This window comes from Lactuca sativa, chromosome 3 (genome assembly GCF_002870075.4).
Source record: "Lactuca sativa cultivar Salinas chromosome 3, Lsat_Salinas_v11, whole genome shotgun sequence".
Classification (NCBI taxonomy): Eukaryota; Viridiplantae; Streptophyta; class Magnoliopsida; order Asterales; family Asteraceae; genus Lactuca; species Lactuca sativa.
The window spans coordinates 28,693,414-28,711,334 of NC_056625.2; the positions used below are offsets into that span (position 1 = coordinate 28,693,414).

Sequence of the window (17,921 nt, forward strand, 5' to 3'; positions counted from 1 at the left end):
TCTTTGATGGAAACAATTTCAATGATTGGATCTGTAACATAAGAATGGCCACCCGCTACGAGGACAAAGAATATTTCCTCGATAAGGAGCTGAAAGACGTGGTCATGAACACTGCCACTCCCGAAGAGATCGCTGCCTTAGAGGCCCATGAGTGTGATGCCATGAAAGTCCATTGCATCATGCTAGCGACAACGACTGCTGAACTTCAAAATTCCTACGAGGACTTCTATCCCTACAAAATGCATCAGGACTTGGTGGAAAGATATCACCAAAGTGCGAGGCAGGAGAGGTACGAGATCATCAAATTGTTGATCACGAACAAGATGAGAGACCGAGAGTCTGTCATTGCTCATCGGCAAAAGATGCAGAGGTATGTTGACCGCCTGCTGAAGTTAAATGTTAACTTCGATGAAGAGTTGGTGATTGACATCATTCTACATTCGCTTCCACCCTGCTTCGACCAATTTCGCATGACCTACCACATGAATAAAGAGGAGGTCACATTGAGCAAGATGCAAGGTCTATTGAGGACTACTGAGATTAACCTCAAGGACAAGTCCGTTGCACAAACTCCTACTCCTGCTGCTGCCTCAGTCTTGGCAATTGGGCAAGGGAAGGGTAAGAAGAAGAAGGCTCCCTCAAAGAGCCATCATAAGGGAAAGTCCCATAATGCCACCTCTTCTAGTGGAACAAAGGTTGGTTCTGTTAAACCCAACTCCAACCCCAAGGATGCAGACTGTCATCACTGCCACGGAATAGGGCATTAGAAATAAAGCTGCCCAAAATATCTGCAAGATATCAAGGATGGAAAGATCAAACCGTCCTACGCAGGGCCTAAGAATAAATAGGGATATGGAGCATGGGAATATAAACTTAATTGTGGGGAACAGAAGATCATCGCATGTTACCAAGATTCAAGTTTACTCTTTAGTGCTTAGTAATGGATTAGGACTAGATTTAAATAATTGTTGCTATTCGTCAGATATGGAAAGAAACATCATTTTCATGATTTGTATAGACAAGGTTTTAGATATTCATTTCATAATGAAAAGGGTTCTATTAATGCTTATCTTAATGGTGTTTTCTATTTTGAAGCATTGCCTTGTAATGGAATATATGAAACTATGATGGTTGTAGACAATTTAGGAAATGATGTGTTATGTATTGATTCTTCCAATGGTTTGGACAAAGCATGCGTGTGGCATTGTCGTCTTGGACATGTCAACAAGAAACGCATAGCCCAACTCCAAAAGGATGGAGTGTTGGAGTCATTAGGGACGATGATATGTGCGAGTCTTGTTTGCTTGGAAAGATGACCAAGTCACCCTTCACTGGCTCTTGTGAGAGGAGTTAGGGTTTATTGGATCTCATACACACCGATGTGTGTGGGCCCTTTAGATCCAACACAAGGGATGCAAGTCGCTTTTATGTGATTTTTACCGATGATTATAGCATATACGGGTATATCTACTTAATCAAGCACAAGTCAGAAACCTTTGAAAAGTTCAAAGAGTTTCAGCAGGAAGTGGATAATTAGTTGGGTATGAAAATCAAGATGCTTCGATCCAATCGAGGTGGAGAGTACCTTAGTCTTGAATTCCACGATTACCTCAAGGAATGTGGAATCGTTTCGCAATTGACGCCACCTAGGGCACCACAGTTGAATGGTGTAGCTGAGAGGCGTAATCGAACCCTGCTAGACATGGTTTGTTCCATGATGAGTCATGCTTCACTAAATATCTCGTTCTGGGGGGTATGCCATAAAGACTGTGTAACATCCCGTTAACACTAGAATAATTAAATAATAAACCCGGAACCCCGAGAAGTAATTTTAATTATTATTTTAGATTTTCATAGCCTAAAAGCAAATAATAATTAACAGGATGTTAGTTTCAAGGGTTAAAGTGTAATTTTAGGATTTATTTTTGTAAAGGATTTTAGAATTCAGGGGTGTTTTGGTATCATTTGGATTTATATTAAAAAGATTCTTGGGGACAGGGACTAAATGGTAAGTTCTGGACCTAACTTGAAAAGATTTTTGTAAAGGAAGGGCCATTTGGTAAGATTTCAGATTTTATTTGTAAATATTTTAAGAAGGAGGGATTTAAATGGTAAATTGGGGATTTGTTTCGAAAAAAATAATACAAGGAAGGACTATTTGTGTTATTATGGGAAAGAGCTTAAGGAACCGGGTATATAGTCTCATAACCATCTAACCCTAACCCTAAATGCTCCTCAACACTCCAGCCGTCACCCACCTTATACTCCCTTAGACCGGCGCCACCTCAACGTCATTCCGATCAGCTAGCGAGCACCGGACCTCCATTATTCCCCTTCTCTTGCTTCCTAATCACCGCATCTCTTCTAAAGTCACCTTTCACCACCTCCATGACGAGCGTCGCTGCTGCTGCCCTTCGACGACGAGTGTTGCTACCGGATTCTCACCTCCAACCGCTGTCGCACCACTTCTGCTGAAGATGGAGTGCCGCCGCCGCTCCAATCGGCGACAAGGGCCACCAGATTTCCTCTTTCCGAATCGACCGCCATCTTCTTCATCTCTTTCCGGCGTTGTATCCGCTTCTATCATGATTTTGGAGCCTTCTCAGCTGCCTCCTTACCAGCCGACGACCGGAGCCGCCACCCTCGTTGTAGAGGCCGTAACTACCAGCCTTTGTCGTCGCGTCGTTGCTACGGCTGTTTTGTCCGTCCGATCGTCAATCGCCGATGCTGCTGCCTCAAGGGTTCCGTTTGGGTGAATGTCCAGTAGCGAGAAGTTGTGTGCATGTGATGTTGGACGGAAATCGAGGGAAGGAACCACCATGGCCGCCAGCCATGGTGGTCGTCGCCTGTTGCCATTGTTCGGTCACCACCAGCCACCGTGGTAGGTGGCTGTGTGTGTATGTTTTGCTATGTATTTAGGTGTGTGTATTAATGTAAGTGTGTGTGTATTATCGAGTTGTACATTGTAATGGTTCCAAAGAGAATAATAATAGAAATCTCAAACAACCACCATAGAGTGGTGGCTGCCGCCACTGGCCGCTGTGTCGGGTGGCGGTGGCTTTACCTCGTGGAGTTCGATTCGTTTAGGGTGCTTGAAACCCTAATCGGCCTTGTAAGCTCCAATGGACCCTAATTGACCTAAATAAAACCCTAGTGGGCTTAATAGGCCCAATAAAGCCATACTTGGACTAAAAGCCCATCAAATTGATAAATGGGCTAGTACTGGGTAGGAAACCCTAATTAGAGTTTGGAAAACCCTAATGCAATGAAACCCTAATTTGGGGAATTAATTGGGACACACGGGAATTATTTGATAACTTGAAATATTAAATAATAATCATTGACAAAAATTAATCTAAGCAATATTAGAATTAATGGATTAAGTCCTTAATGGGTTAAGTCCTTAATGGGTTAAGTAGGAAACTTAACCCTAATCATCATTTTATGTGAAACCCTAATTTTACTTGGGCCTTCCTATTGGGCTTTGGTGATTGGACTATGAATGGGCTCCCAAGAATAAGCAAATGGACTAAATAATTATATGGGTTTTAGGATAAGGCCCATGTGAGAATCTTGGGCCCAATTTGGAAAATTAGGCCATTGATGGGCCATAATTGAGCTTTTATGATTATGTGATAATGGGCCATGAGAATACCAAGAGTTTAGACTAGAATAATTGTATGGGCCTTAAGGAAAGACCACATATAGGTCTAGGCCCAATTTAGAAAATTGGACCATATGTTAGGTTTTGCCCCATGACTTGACTATTGAGCCTTTAGTGTGTGAGTTGGACCTTGGGCTTGGAACCCAATTATTAATTGGGTATTGTTTGATGTTGGCAGTTCGGGAATCTGTCAACCAGCAGCTGGAGTTTCATCCGCGCGACTTCAGCAGTGTCAGGTGAGTTCTCCTCACTATATCAATAGGTTCTACGGCACCAAGGCTGGCCCTTTATGACTGCATCCTGGCTTTAGGATGTTGCCATGCTATGTAATCTGTTAGATACATATGATTATATGTATATATGTTAGTGACCTAGTTAGGCCGATATCCTGGTTATAGGATTGTTGCTATGCCTTGTGATCTGTTAGATCAGTTTGATTGTTATATATTATCTATGTGCACATGATTGTCCTGGTTATAGGATGACGCTATGTTAGTGACCGGTTAGGTCTGTATCCCGGTTATTGGGATATTGCTATGATTGGTGATCTGTTAGATTGGTTTGACTATTATATGAAATGAGCTAGTGTATGATATTTATGTGCACATGTTTGTTTGGTTGGGGGTTGGGTTGAGGCGGTCCTGCTTTGTGCTGTAGGCTAACATACCCAGGGCGGTCCGGATAAACTGAAGGCCCTGCAAAGGGATTCAGTCAGGCCGAAGGCCTGGCGAGCGGTCCAGATAGGTTGTAGGCCCTGCGAGGCGGTCCATACGTGCCGAAGGCACGGAGAGGGGTCCAGATAGACTGAAGGCCTGCGAGGCAGTCCAGTCAGGCTGAAGGCTCATTATGCATGCTGTCTGTATTTGTTATATGATATTGTTATACTTGTATGGCGTTAGTATTTTAGGGAAACTCACTAAGCTTCAGGCTTATAGTTGTTGATTATGTTTCAGGCACTTCTGATGATTGCGGGAAGGCGAAGGCGTGATCGTGCACCACCTCATATTTTCATGATTGATTATGGGGATACTCTGATGCTTAAACTATTTTGAAAACAAATTGTGATAACTTAATGGTTTTTAAATGTTTTAAAAAGTTTTAAATTGGCTTGAATTTTATGGGTGTTACAAGTTGGTATCAGAGCCTTGGTTTGATTGAATTGGAGGAACATTCGTGTGAATCCAGTCTCAAATCAAGGAGAGGTTTTTAAATTTTTTTTTTTAAGAAATTGGTTTCCAAAAAAAAAAAGAGGATGCAGTGTGTACGATCAGCCGGGGCCAGTAAGTAGACCCCAAAATACCATACAGTTGTTTGATTATGTGATATGTTAGAACAACATGCTAGTACTAGGCTAGGGATCTTCAGGAATTGTATGCTAGAATTTCCTGATTACATGATGGCTGCTAGCCTAGGGCTTCCTTTATATGAAATTGACATCATTACTGTAGTTGCATAGTGTATGCATCACAGTCATACATAATTAAGATATTATAGTCTGAGAATATTTGATTTGGCCTTATGTTCTGTTCTTGTTTGATTGGGAGCTTAGGGTAGGATTGGATATTCGAAAGTCTATAGGGTCCAGCGTTATGTATGGCTAGCATACACTAGTGTCGCAGGGTTTGTGGAAGTTTCATGGATGGTTGGGTTGTAAGGCCGGAAGGCCAGTTATGAGATATTTAGTATTCCTCTAGGAGTGAGGATTAAGCTTTCACCATGTTATGTATTCAGCTAGGGCGTTGTGGTGATACTTGAGACAAATATGGGTGGGTGTGGAAGGTAGTATGGGCCTGTACTACTGAAAGCACATGACCCATACGTGTGTCAAGGAAGTCACAACCCCTAGGGTTTGGTTAAGAGTTGGTTCCCTATTATTATATGGGTTATCCGAGATCTTTCGGGTGTGTCACCAGAATGGTGGTTGCGAGACGTCTTGAGATTGGATTTGGGTTAGGATCGGGAGCTGGCAGCCAGGATAGGCCAATATTGTCAGAGGAACGTGTCGGTGGGATCATCCGGGAGAAGGTGATCGAGATGGTTCGGGGACAGCTTCCGGAGACTATTAGGTCTATCAAGACTGTCATGGTTGAGTATTTTGATGAGCGCTATGCGGCTATTGCCGAGACGGCTGTCGTGGCAGCTATAGCAGCTGTAACAACGACGGGGGGAGGAGCCAATCTGGCTTTCCAGTATCAGGACTTTGATGATGCGAAGCCCCGACATTTGATAGGGTTCAGGACCCGGTTATAGCCATGAGGTGTCCATCTGACGTGGAGGGATGTTGCTTCACATGTTCATGTCCTACTGACTAGAAGGTCAAGCGCGCTCTGAACCTGCTTGGGTTTGGGATGAAGGATTGGTGGGTACTTGTTACTGGGACATATTTTGGTGAGCAGAGGGCTGCAATTACTTGGGATCAGGGGGATGTTTAGTACTCGTACATTCCGCAGGTTGAGCGGGGGAAGTTGTCATAGGAATTTCTAGATTTGAGACTTTGTGGGATTGGTCCGAGGCCGGAATTCGAGTCACGGGGACTCCAGAAGGGAGTGAGGATTATGTTCAGCTGGAAGTAGAATGGTTAATGGAAGGATTGGAATGTTGTTTTCAAGGAAACGGATTGTACCCTTCCAGTTTTTGAGCTCGAAGGAGTGAGTAGAGTTGGGACCCCATGATTAGGTTATATTCCAACTCGGGGTCAGCTAGTCGCAGAGATAGGAGACCGAATGTCGTCGCTGGTAAGCGCAGGTGGGTCAACATGCCATGAGTATCTTGTGAGGTGTCCTCGATTACCGACCCGACTCGTAGGAGCTACGATCCAAATCGCCTTGGATCTCTTGTATCGGGTGGTAAAGATTGATTGCCATCTAGTGCACATTCAAGATTAGAGACTACGTCTTGGGAGTAGTTGTAGCCTAGTTAAGGGAAAATATTGTATCAGCTACCGTAGTTCAGTTGTGGATGATTGAATTGGTGAGTGAGTCAGGATGCAAGACCCTGAACGGTATGATTTTTTTAGAGCTGAGAAATAGGGATCTGTTGGAGCAGTACTTTGAGAAGATGGGTATTATGTGGGAGGTCTGCGGACAAGGCCCCACGGTATGGTTATTCAGCATTGTCAGGATTCAGTGGTTCTAGTAACCATTACTGATTGGCGGATGAAAGTGTCAACGGAAGTAGCTAGTTATTGAGATATTAGTTGGAGCATCTATCTTTCGGAATTCAAGATTTAAGTGTGGGATTATTCGAGCAATAGGGACTATTGGTTTAACTGGGATTCAGGAAGTGTTCAACTAGTTTTTTTGAAGTGTGTGATCATTTGGGATTAGCTAGTAATGTAGCACTAATTAGTAAGTGTTGGTTGTTATAGGATCGATCATTGGAAGTGAGAAAGATTGGGAATTCTCAAATTTTTATGTATTGTGAAGACTTGGTTGAATCTAAGTGGGGGAGAATTGTTCTGGAATGCAGAAGCAGGAGCGGTTTTGAAAATGGGATAAGTCTCGCATCGTTGTCAGGAAGGAAGACAACTCAAGTGGCTGTTGGTTTGAGGGTTGTGTGAGTTGGGAGTTTGGTAAAACTCCCCATCATGTGAATTGTGTCTTCTCGGTGCTTGATAGAAAATTTTGGGAAATTAGGTTGGGACTCTAGCCATGAATTGCGTTAAGTTATGTGTTAGGTCGAGTGCGTGTTCGGTCGGTATGGAAAGTGTTGTAAAACGGTCGGGGTAGCCATAGCATTCATTAGTGATCAGGTGGTATGGGAAGTGTTGTAAGACTACGGGGGTAACCGTAGCATTCACAGATTTTTTTTTCAGATGATTAGATCAGGATGGACCAGTTCACAGGATTATGGGTAGGCCACAACATGATTGGAATCAGGTAACGATAGGTCGTTGGAGACCATACATGATGTAAGACTACAGTTATTGTGGTAGCATTTTTTTTAGTATTTGATTTGATGGTGACAGGTTTTCAGGCTGTTATGATCAGATGGATCAAAGGGATTGATGGAGCCATGAATGGCGATATAGCTAGGACAATTATTGCTAATCGAAGTTCCTCCGGAAGTCGCGTGGAGCGACTGTAACATTGATCGTGTGTTCAGCAGTCGTGTAAAAATTTGGTATTCCATGTGAATTAGGACCCGGGAGGTCTCAGTGGATTTCAAAGCAATCAGAAGGCAGCCTACCGTTTTGGAGAGTTTATGTGTTTAGGGCACTATTGACGAGTTAGGTTCTCAGGTGTATGAGAAGTATCCGGATGTTGGAACCCTAGTTATCAGGAGTTGAATAGTTAGTTAGGAGATAAGTGCAATGAATTCAGAAATGATACAATATGGGCGGTTTGTCAGGGAGTCAGACTGCCTCGAGATTTAAGATTTTGGAACGAGTAAATGTAATCATATTGCAAGGAATTCAATTATCATCAGGTTTCAGAACCCTATGTGGGTTGGTTGCGGTTGCCTTGGGCATGCTAGGGTATGCTCAGGATTATAGTTCAAGTTGTTTGGCGTGTAAGGAATGAGAAGAAACGATTTCGGGGACGAAATCAAATTAAGTAGAGGAGAGTTGTAACATCCCGTTAAAAATAGAATAATTAAATAATAAACCCAGAACCCTGAGAAGTAATTTTAATTATTATTTTAGATTTTCATAACCCAAAAGCAAATAATAATTAACTGGATGTTAGTTTCAAGGGTTAAAGTGTAATTTTGGGATTTATTTTTGTAAAGGATTTTAGAATTCAGGGGTGTTTTGGTATCATTTGGACATATGTTAAAAAGATTCTTGGGAGCAGGGACTAAATGGTAAGTTCTGGACCTAACTTGAAAAGAGTTTTGTAATGGAAGGGCCATTTGGTAAGATTTCAGATTTTATTTGTAAATATTTTCAGAAGGAGGGATTTAAATGGTAAATTGGGGATTTGTTTCGAAAAAAATAATACAAGGAGGGACTATTTTTGTTATTATGGGAAAGAGCTTAAGGAACCGGGTATATAGTCTCATAACCATCTAACCCTAACCCTAAATGCTCCTCAACACTCCAGCCGTCACCCACCTTATACCCCCTCCGAACGGCGCCGCCTCAACGCCATTCCGATCAGCTAGCAAGCACTGGACCTCCATCGTTCCCCTTCTCTTGCTTCCCAATCACCGCATCTCTTCTAAAGTCACCTTGCACCGCCGCCATGACGAGCGTCGTTGCTGCTGCCCTTCGACGACGAGCGCTGCTATCAGATTCTCACCTCCAACCGCTGTCACACCACTTCTGCTGAAGACGGAGTGTCGCCGCCGCTCCAATCGGCGACAAGGGCCACCAGATTTCCTCCTTCCAAATCGACTGCCATCTTCTTCATCTCTTTCCGGCGTTGTATCCGCTTCTATCATGATTTTGGAGCCTTCTCAGTCGCCTTCGTACCAGCGAACGACTGGAGCCGCCACCCTCGTTGTAGAGGCCGTAACTACCAGCCTTTTCCGTCGCATCGCCGTTGCGGTTGTTTTGTCCCTCCGGTCGTCAATCGCCTATGCTGCTGCCTCAAGGGTTCCGTTTGGGTGCATGTCCAGTAGTGAGAATTTGTGTGCGTGTGATGCTGGACGGAAATCGAGGGAAGGAACCACCATGGCTGCCAGCCATGGTGGCCACCGCTTGTTGCCATTGTTTCATCACACCAGCCACAGTGGGAGGTGGTTGTGTGTGTATGTTTTGCTATGTATTTAGGTGTGTGTATTATCGAGTTGTACATTGTAATGGTGCCAAAGAAAATAATAATAGAAATCTCAAACGACCACAGTAGAGTGGTGGCTGCCACCACTAGCCGCCGTGTCGGGTGGCGGTGGCTTTACCTCGTGGAGTTCGATTCGTTTAGGGTGCTTGAAACCCTAATGGGCCTTGTAAGCTCTAATGGACCCTAATTGACCCAAATAAAACCCTAGTGGGCTTAATGATATTATAGTGGGCCTAATAGGCCCAATAAAGCCCTACTTGGCCTAAAAGCCCATCAATTTGATAAATGGGCTAGTATCAGGTAGGAAACCCTAATTAGAGTTTGGAAAACCCTTATGCAATGAAACCCTAATTTGGGGAATTAATCGGAACACACGAGAATTATTTGCTATGCTATGTAATCTGTTAGATACATATGATTATCTGTATATATCTTAGTGACCTGGTTAGGTTGATATCCTGGTTATAGGATTGTTACTATGCCTTGTGATCTGTTAGATCGGTTTGACTGTTATATATTATCTATGTGCACATGATTGTCCTGGTTATAGGATGATGCTATGTTAGTGATCGGTTAGGTCTGTATCCCGGTTATTGGGATGTTGCTATGATTGGTGATCTGTTAGATCGGTTTGACTGTTATATGAAATGAGCTAGTGTATGATATTAATGTGCACATGTTTGTTTGGTTGGGGGTTGGGTTGAGGCAGTCCTGCTTTGTGTTGTAGGCCAACATACCCAGGGCGGTCCGGATAAACTGAAGGCCCTGCAAAGGAATTCAGTCAGGCCGAAGGCCTGGCGAGCGGTCCAGATAGGTTGTAGGGCCAGCGAGGCGGTCCAGACGTGCCGAAGGCGCGGAGAGCGGTCCAGATAGACTGAAGGCCCGCGAGGCGGTCCAGTCAGGCTGAAGGCTCATTATGCATGCTGTCTGTATTTGTTATATGATATGGTTATGCTTGTATGGCGTTGGTATTTTAGGGAAACTCACTAAGCTTTAGGCTTACAGTTGTTGATTATGTTTCAGGCACTTCTGATGATTGTAGGAAGGCGAAGGCGTGATCGTGCACCACCTCATATATTCATGATTGATTCTGGGGATACTCTGATGCTTAAACTATTTTGAAAACAAATTGCGATAACTTAATGGTTTTTAAATGTTTTAAAAAGTTTTAAATTGACTTGAATTTTATGGGTGTTACAGACTGAATGTAGGGTTTCCCAAACCCTGACCAACTTGCCGAGTTGGTCCCCGAACTCGTCGAGTAGGTCACTTAACCCGTGACCCAAATTATGCTCTTACTCGTTGAGTCATCCTACCTACTCGACGAGTTGCCTTTTGATTTTGAGTTTTCCTTTCATTTCTAGGTCTTCTGAATTCAGGGTGTTACAACTCTCCCCCACTTAAACTAGACTTCGTCTTCGAAGTCCGCTTCGGCTAACAACCCCGCAACCTCTCACGACATTTCTAATCACCGCATACTTTGCCTTCTTGGTCTAATCCTTGAAAGTAACATCTTGAGAACAATCCAATCACTACAACCCTCGAGTATAACGCTTTTAATCAACCGCTAATCCTTCCGATACTACCCGAGCACTTACACTTGACATCTAAGGTGTAACATCCCGGAATATCGGAAGTAGAGTTGAAAGGCTAAAAGTGTAAGTGTGAGAGGGCAACTCGGCGAGTCCATGAGTGGACTCGACGAGTAGGGTCGCGACTCTGGTCGCGTGTTAAGTGGCCAACTCGGCGAGTCATCGGCTGGACTCGGCGAGTTGGTGCTAAGTGGAGAAAACCCTAATTTTGGAGGATGAGCCCTATTTAAAGGACACTAAACCCTTCCCTCAGCCTCTTTACCCTCTCTTGAAGTCCAGAAATCCCTAAGACGCATTTGTGAGTGGATTAAGAGCTTTTGAACCTTGGAGAAGAGATTTTGAAAGAGATCTTGGAGAGTTAAAAGGCTTGGAGCAAGGGGCTTTGCAAGGATTCAGATTCTCTTCTTTTGAGCTTTCTTTTGAGGTATTATTTCGTTTCTTGGGCTGTCATTCTTCTAGATTCATCATCTTTGGAGCATTTGGAAAGAATAGCTTGTGGTTTTGTGAGTTGGAAGTTAGATCTGAGGTTGCTACCTCAGATCTGGAATGGAGGAGGTCTAGATAGCATTAAAGTCTCTGTTCTTGAGTGTTTGGTGAAGCCATCTTGTCCCAAACCCTACCCCTAGCGTGTAAAATGCCTAGATCTCTTTGGATTCACATAAAGTTTGCCACTTTACGTGATGGATGGGTTGTAGAAGGGTAGATCTACGTTTTGGATCAACTGCATGGCTTGGAAAGCCTCTGTATGGATTCAGATCTAGAGGCACTCGGCGAGTCACAAAGGTGTACTCGGCGAGTTGCTTGAAGATAGGATGGAACTCGGCGAGTTGGAAGAAGAACTCGGTGAGTTGGAAGAACAACTCGGTGAGTTGGTTGCAAATAGCCTTGAACTCGGCGAGTCTATTCTTGGACTCAGCGAGTCTGGTCGTGAGGTCCTAACCTTTCTTCTTGTTGAGCTGTGATTCGGTGAGTCGAGTGTGAAAGGACTCAGAGTTGTTGTACTCGGCGAGTTGAGTCGCGGATTGGGGAAGTTCTGTGCATGAGGAGTCGGCGAGTCATCGGGTTGACTCGACAAGTAGAGTCAGTCAGGGGTTGACTTTGACTTTGTCTTTGATCAAGGGTTGACCAGTTGATTTCCAGGGGCATTTTGGTAATTGTTGGCTTTTGTTTTGAGTTCAGAGTTTTGGTGTTGGCCAGTGTTGGAGATCGTATCAGTGGTCGGAGCAGCTTGGGTTTATCTGTTCGGTCGGCAGTTGCAAGGTGAGTTATCCTCACTATATCAACAGGGTCTACGGCACCAAGGCCGGCCCTTTATCGGATTGTGATCCGGGTATCGTTGTTATGTTATTGCTTTGCTATGTTGCATCCTGGTAGTTAGGATGGTATATGTTAGAGACCTGTTTAGGGTCGGAATCCTGGTATGTAGGATGATGCTATGCTAGTGACCGGTTAGGTCGGTATCCTGGTTAGGATGATGTTATGCTATGTGATTTGTTAGATCGGTTTGATTGGATGTTATATGTTATATGATTGAATGTTTATGTGCACATGGTTGTTGGATTGGGGTTGGGTTGAGGCGGGACCTGCTTTGTGCTGTAGGCCAACATACTCAGGGCGGACCGGTTATTCCGAAGGCCCAACGAGCGGTCCGGATAGGCTGTAGGCCCCAAGAGGACGAACCAGACGTGTCGAGGCTCGGAGAGTGGACCAGGCCGACTGAAGGCCCAGTGCGGGCGGACCAGTCATACTGTAGACTCAGAGAGTGGACCAGGTGGATTGAAGGCCCGGTGCGGGCGGACCAATCACACTGTAGACTCGATGTATGTAGCTAGACTCGGAGGGTGGACCAGGTGGACTGTTGGTCGGTGTGGCGGACCAGTCACATAGTAGACCCGAAGTGCATGGCTGTTCTGTGTTCTGTTATAATATGGCATGTTATGCATGTATGGTAAATGTGGTTGGTATTTTGGGGGTATCTCACTAAGCTCTCGGGCTTACAGTTGTGGTTTAATGTTTTTTAGGTTCTTCAGGAGACCGTGGCAAGGCAAAGGCGTGATCGTACCGCTCCTCATGATTATGTTTTGTGATGTGATTCTGGGAATACTCTGAATTAATTGTATTGAAAACCTTTTTGTAATAATTTTATGAAATCGGGTTGTTTTTGAAAAGTTTAAAATTGACTTAAATTTTTAGAGTGTTACACAAGGGGTTCACCCCCCTTTACCCTGCGCTATCACTGGCCTAAAGTACTCAACCGATAAACATGATACTAAAGTAATCTCATTTCCTTTCAGATTGGAAAAACTTTTATCTTTCTGCCAAATTTGGTTCTTCTTATTCGTTCTGCTGTGTATTGAAACTTTTCAATGTATCAGAATTACACTTAAACTTGTAAGCATAACCATATTTACTGAACCATCAGTAAATCATGACGAATTGACTTATCGTCCTTTGTGGTGGATCTGACCAGTGCACATTAATGTGTACTAGATCCTTTAGTCTTTCACTTGACTCACATACATATGTGAACAATGAATTAGTCCCAATTTTCCAAAGATCAAGATTTTGATACATCACACAATTCAAATCGTATGATTCCAAGTTTCTGTCCAATTGAAACTTGGGTGATGAGAATCCTTCCTCACTTGGCAATTTACGACACTACCACAAACGATATAACCAAGAATCAAATCCATTTTCAACATTGCTAATAATAGAAATATATAAAAACCAATTTTCCATAAATGCCATTACAAGGAAACATAAAGTAGATAAAACAATTTTATTAATAATGTGCGTAAAACTTGTCCTTACAACGCAAATACATATGAAAATTATGTTTCTAGATATTCCTAAGCAATCTATCATAACTCCTAAGCAACAACTCAAAATATGATCATCGACCATGCGACCAAAATCCACTTCTTCATGATCAGACTCAACTTACTTTTCCTTTAAGTTTCCTTATTTCTCTTTAGATTCTGCAAAGCATCAAAATGTAACTTAACATCATGTAATAAGAATCTATAAATAGGAACTTAATAGAGTTAGATAGTGAATGTACCTGAAGTAGAGCCATACAATTTGACTTTACCATCTCTTAGATCTCTCAGGTAATCAAGACAGCTTCGCTTCCAATGCCCCTTCAATTGACAATAGAAACAAATGAACTCTTTAGGAGTGACACGTGGAACTATCTTAGAGTCAGCCTTTCTTTTACGGTTAAACTTTTTGACCTTGGTTAGTTTCTCTCCCTTATGAGAAGAAATCATTTATGGACTATCAACGTTGTCATTACCTATGTCCATGGAAATTTGGGAAATAGATATTCCAATAAATTTTACTTTACCAATACGCTAAATCATTGCTGATTCAGCAGCAATTAGAAAATATGTCAGATCAATGAGGGTCATGTCATGATCTGTCATATAGTAGTCCTTAATGAACGGAGTATATAACTCAAACCATAGGGACCATTAGTGTAATTTACTATTACTTTTTATTTTGTTCACGTTTGGGTAACTATTTCTTTTGTACATATCTAGGTTATAATGGTAACACTTTCAACAAGTTTGTTACCTAGATATTTTAAAAAGAAAAAAAAACAGTTACCCAGACATAAATAAACCGAAAAATAATTAACTTAATAAGTAATATTCCCTTTTAAAAAACTGCAAAATACCATATTTCATCATAAACACTTAATTTTCGAATATGGAAGAAATCGTGATATTAGACTAAATTTGTGTTTTTATTATTATTATTTTTATATTTTTATATTATGATTTTAACGGAATTCTCCGATTAAATCATAAATAAGTGAATTCTCAGTGTTAATGTTGGCGGGGAGAAAATGCAGTAGAAATGAATAGTGACAATCACGACGGCAGCCCCCACAATCACCATTCGCAACCTCATCAGCAGCGCCGCCCACGAGGCTTCGCTGCGGCAGCGATGGGCATCTCCACCATTACCACAACGATCAACACCAGTCCTAGGGGCGGTAGAAATGAGAGAGAGAAAGAGAAAGAACGAACCAAGCTTCGAGAACGCCACCGCCGTGCCATCACTAGTCGTATGCTAGCCGGTCTCCGACAATACGGCAACTTCCCTCTACCGGCACGCGCAGACATGAACGACGTACTCGCCGCCCTTGCCCGCGAAGCTGGGTGGACCGTCGAGGCCGATGGCACTACATTTCGCCAATCTACACCGTCTTCTAAATTGGTGAACTATTCTTCTTTACTTTCAATTATAATTTCATTTATTAGGGCTCTTATTTCTCTACATGTCAGCATGATTCCATTCATGCCAATTTCATCATCAAAAACAAAAGATCATTTTCATGATCAAATCACCTTTCCTCTCTAGGTCTTTCAAGTAATGCTGTACTAACACATGATTTCTCAACAGGGTGTGTATCCAGGAAGGTCAGTAGAAAGTCCAGTATCCAGTAGTTCTTTGAAAAGTTATTCAGTGAAAACATCACTCGATTTTCCATCATCAGTTCTCAGAATCGATGAGAGCCCATCACCTGCTTCTCTTGATTCTGTTGTGGTCCCAGGAATAGGTACCACAGAATGTGAAAAATACAGTACCAGCCCTATCAATTCACACGATTGTTTGGAGACTGATCAGGTTTGACCATCTTTGACCCTGCAATTGAAAAACACACTTCCAATTACATGGAAAATCATCTTTGACCCTGCATTTCATCATCGCAGCTTATTCAAGAAGGCCAGATAGTGGACCAAGGGTTAAACTTTTTAGGCACTGCATATGTTCCTGTTTATGTGATGCTTGGAGTAAGTGGTTTGTTATCTCTATCTAATTCCACTCATTATTTCTCTACACATTCTATAAATATCAAACAATCAACAACAAATGAAATTTATTTTATACATAATTTCACTTCAGACTGGGTTGATTAACAAATTCTGCCAGTTGATTGATCGGGAAGCTGTTAGAAAGGAGCTCAGGCTTCTAAAATCATTGCATGTGGATGGTGTATTTGTGGAATGTTGGTGGGGTATCATTGAAGCCCAGGGCCCACAGAAATACTGTTGGTCTGGATACCGTGAACTATTCAACATCATCCATGAATTTGAGCTCAAGTTACAGGTATCAACATTTCCTTCATCACTCTTCTTGATTCTTATTATCATATGAAAAAAAAAAATCTAATTTCTCCTTCAATTCTAAAGGTAGGGTTAGCATTTCATGAGTATGGAGGGAATGATTCTATTTCTATACCCCTCCCTCAATGGGTTGTTGAAATTGGGAAAGAAAACAAAGACATTTTCTTTACAGATCGTGAAGGAAGAAGAAACACTGAATGTCTATCATGGGGTATTGATAAAGAAAGAGTCTTGAAAGGAAGAACTGCTGCTGAGGTGTATTTTGATGTGATGAGAAGCTTCAGAACAGAGTTTGATGACATGTTTGTTGAAGGTCTTATTACTGGTGTTGAAATAGGACTTGGTGCCAATGGAGAGCTTAAATATCCTTCTTTTTCAGAAAAAATGGGATGGAGGTATCCTGGTATTGGTGAGTTCCAGGTATTTTTATATATATACTTAATTACCATTTTGATTAGTGTAACTAACAACAAATTAATATAATATTAAATTATTACTACCCATCTAAGACACAAATCTTTTTTGCAGTGTTACGATAAATACATGCAACAAAATCTAGTCAAATCTTCAAGTCTTCGTGGTCAAACTTTTTGGGGTAGAGGACCTGAAAATTGTGGTGACTACAATTCGAGTCCACAAGAAACTGGTTTCTTTTGTGAACATGGTGATTATGGAAGCCATTATGGGAGATTCTTCCTTCAATGGTATTCCCAATTCTTAATAGATCATGCCAATACTATCCTCTCTCTTGCAACCCTAGCATTTGAAGAAATACAGATACTTGTTAAGGTAAATACTTTAGTAAAAATCTTGAAATTTACTATATGAGATTCACTCATATGAAATTTTTGTCTAGATTCCAGCTGTTTATTGGTGGTATAGATCTAAAAGCCATGCAGCTGAGTTGACAGCTGGATATTATAACCCTGATAACCATGATGGATACTCGAGGCTTTTTAAGGTTCTTAAGAAACACTCGGTTGCAGTGAAGTTTGTGTGTCCAGGATCGAATCTTAATCTTTCTAGTAAGGAAAATCATGATCCAGAAGGGTTGACTTGGCAGGTTGTTTGTTGACTTTTTTTTGATCTTTATAATGATGGTTATAGAATGAATCTTTATTGATTATGATTTTTTACAGGTATTGAATTCAGCTTGGGAGGAAGGTTTATGTGTAGCTGGTGAAAATGTGTTTCCATGTTTTGATAGGGAAGTGTTGATGAGATTACTTGAGACTGCAAAACCGAGTAATGATCCGGATCGTCATCATTTTGTGTTTTTTAATTATAAACCACCGTTTCCCATTTTGCCCTTGCTTGATACAACATTATGCTTCTCAGAACTTGACCAGTTCGTTAGATGCATGCATGGTATATCATACTACATCTTTCTCAACCTCTTGTTTGATTTTTCATTTTTTTTTTTTGCTTTAAGTTTTTGATATTTTTTTTGTAGGAGAAAATGTGGGAACAGAAATGTGAAATGTGAAGAAGACAATTCTTGATAACCTGATCTGATGATTTGCTAAAAGTAACTTTATCGCCACCAAATTAACCAACCCATAATGGATATATATTAATTCCAAAGAAATATTTTAAATATATTGTTTTGTAAATTTATTTTTTTGATTGAAAGAAATTGTGTTTGAAGATGATCACAAGATTGAAAAGAATTTTCATTTGATTTTTATGAAATATGTAACCAAAATCTCCACATTATTAAAAAAAAATGTAGAACTTTGCGATGTGTTTAGTGTTAACCTAAAGTTGCCCCATATAATCAAAGATAAATGGATCGTTGTTTTAT

The 17,921-nt window shown here is 41.7% G+C and overlaps 1 protein-coding gene across 3 annotated transcripts; it reads left to right on the forward strand.

Annotated features, from left to right (window-relative positions):
* Positions 1 to 14,797: 14,797 nt before the first annotated feature.
* LOC111898513 (beta-amylase 8) lies at positions 14,798 to 17,861 on the forward strand. 3 transcript variants are annotated; one of them, XM_023894421.3, is made up of 9 exons: positions 14,798 to 15,206; positions 15,393 to 15,617; positions 15,704 to 15,784; positions 15,897 to 16,100; positions 16,184 to 16,537; positions 16,646 to 16,906; positions 16,974 to 17,180; positions 17,257 to 17,362; positions 17,571 to 17,861. In XM_023894421.3, the coding sequence occupies exons 1-9, from the start codon at positions 14,844 to 14,846 to the stop codon at positions 17,594 to 17,596; spliced, it is 1,827 nt and encodes a 608-aa protein (XP_023750189.1). In that variant the 5' UTR covers positions 14,798 to 14,843; the 3' UTR covers positions 17,597 to 17,861. The 3 variants fall into 3 exon arrangements, with proteins under 3 accessions (XP_023750189.1, XP_023750188.1, XP_023750187.1); XM_023894420.3 differs by having other exon boundaries at positions 15,924 to 16,100; positions 17,257 to 17,485; XM_023894419.3 differs by having other exon boundaries at positions 14,799 to 15,206; positions 17,257 to 17,485.
* Positions 17,862 to 17,921: the final 60 nt, after the last annotated feature.

Coding starts and splice junctions, on each gene's coding strand:
- LOC111898513 (XM_023894419.3), top strand. CDS start 14,844: ATGAATAGTGACAATCACGACGGCAGCCCCCACAATCACCATTCGCAA. Junction 17,181..17,256: donor CAGAAGGGTTGACTTGGCAG/GTTGTTTGTTGA, acceptor GATTTTTTACAG/GTATTGAATTCAGCTTGGGA. Junction 17,486..17,570: donor GTTCGTTAGATGCATGCATG/GTATATCATACT, acceptor TTTTTTTTGTAG/GAGAAAATGTGGGAACAGAA.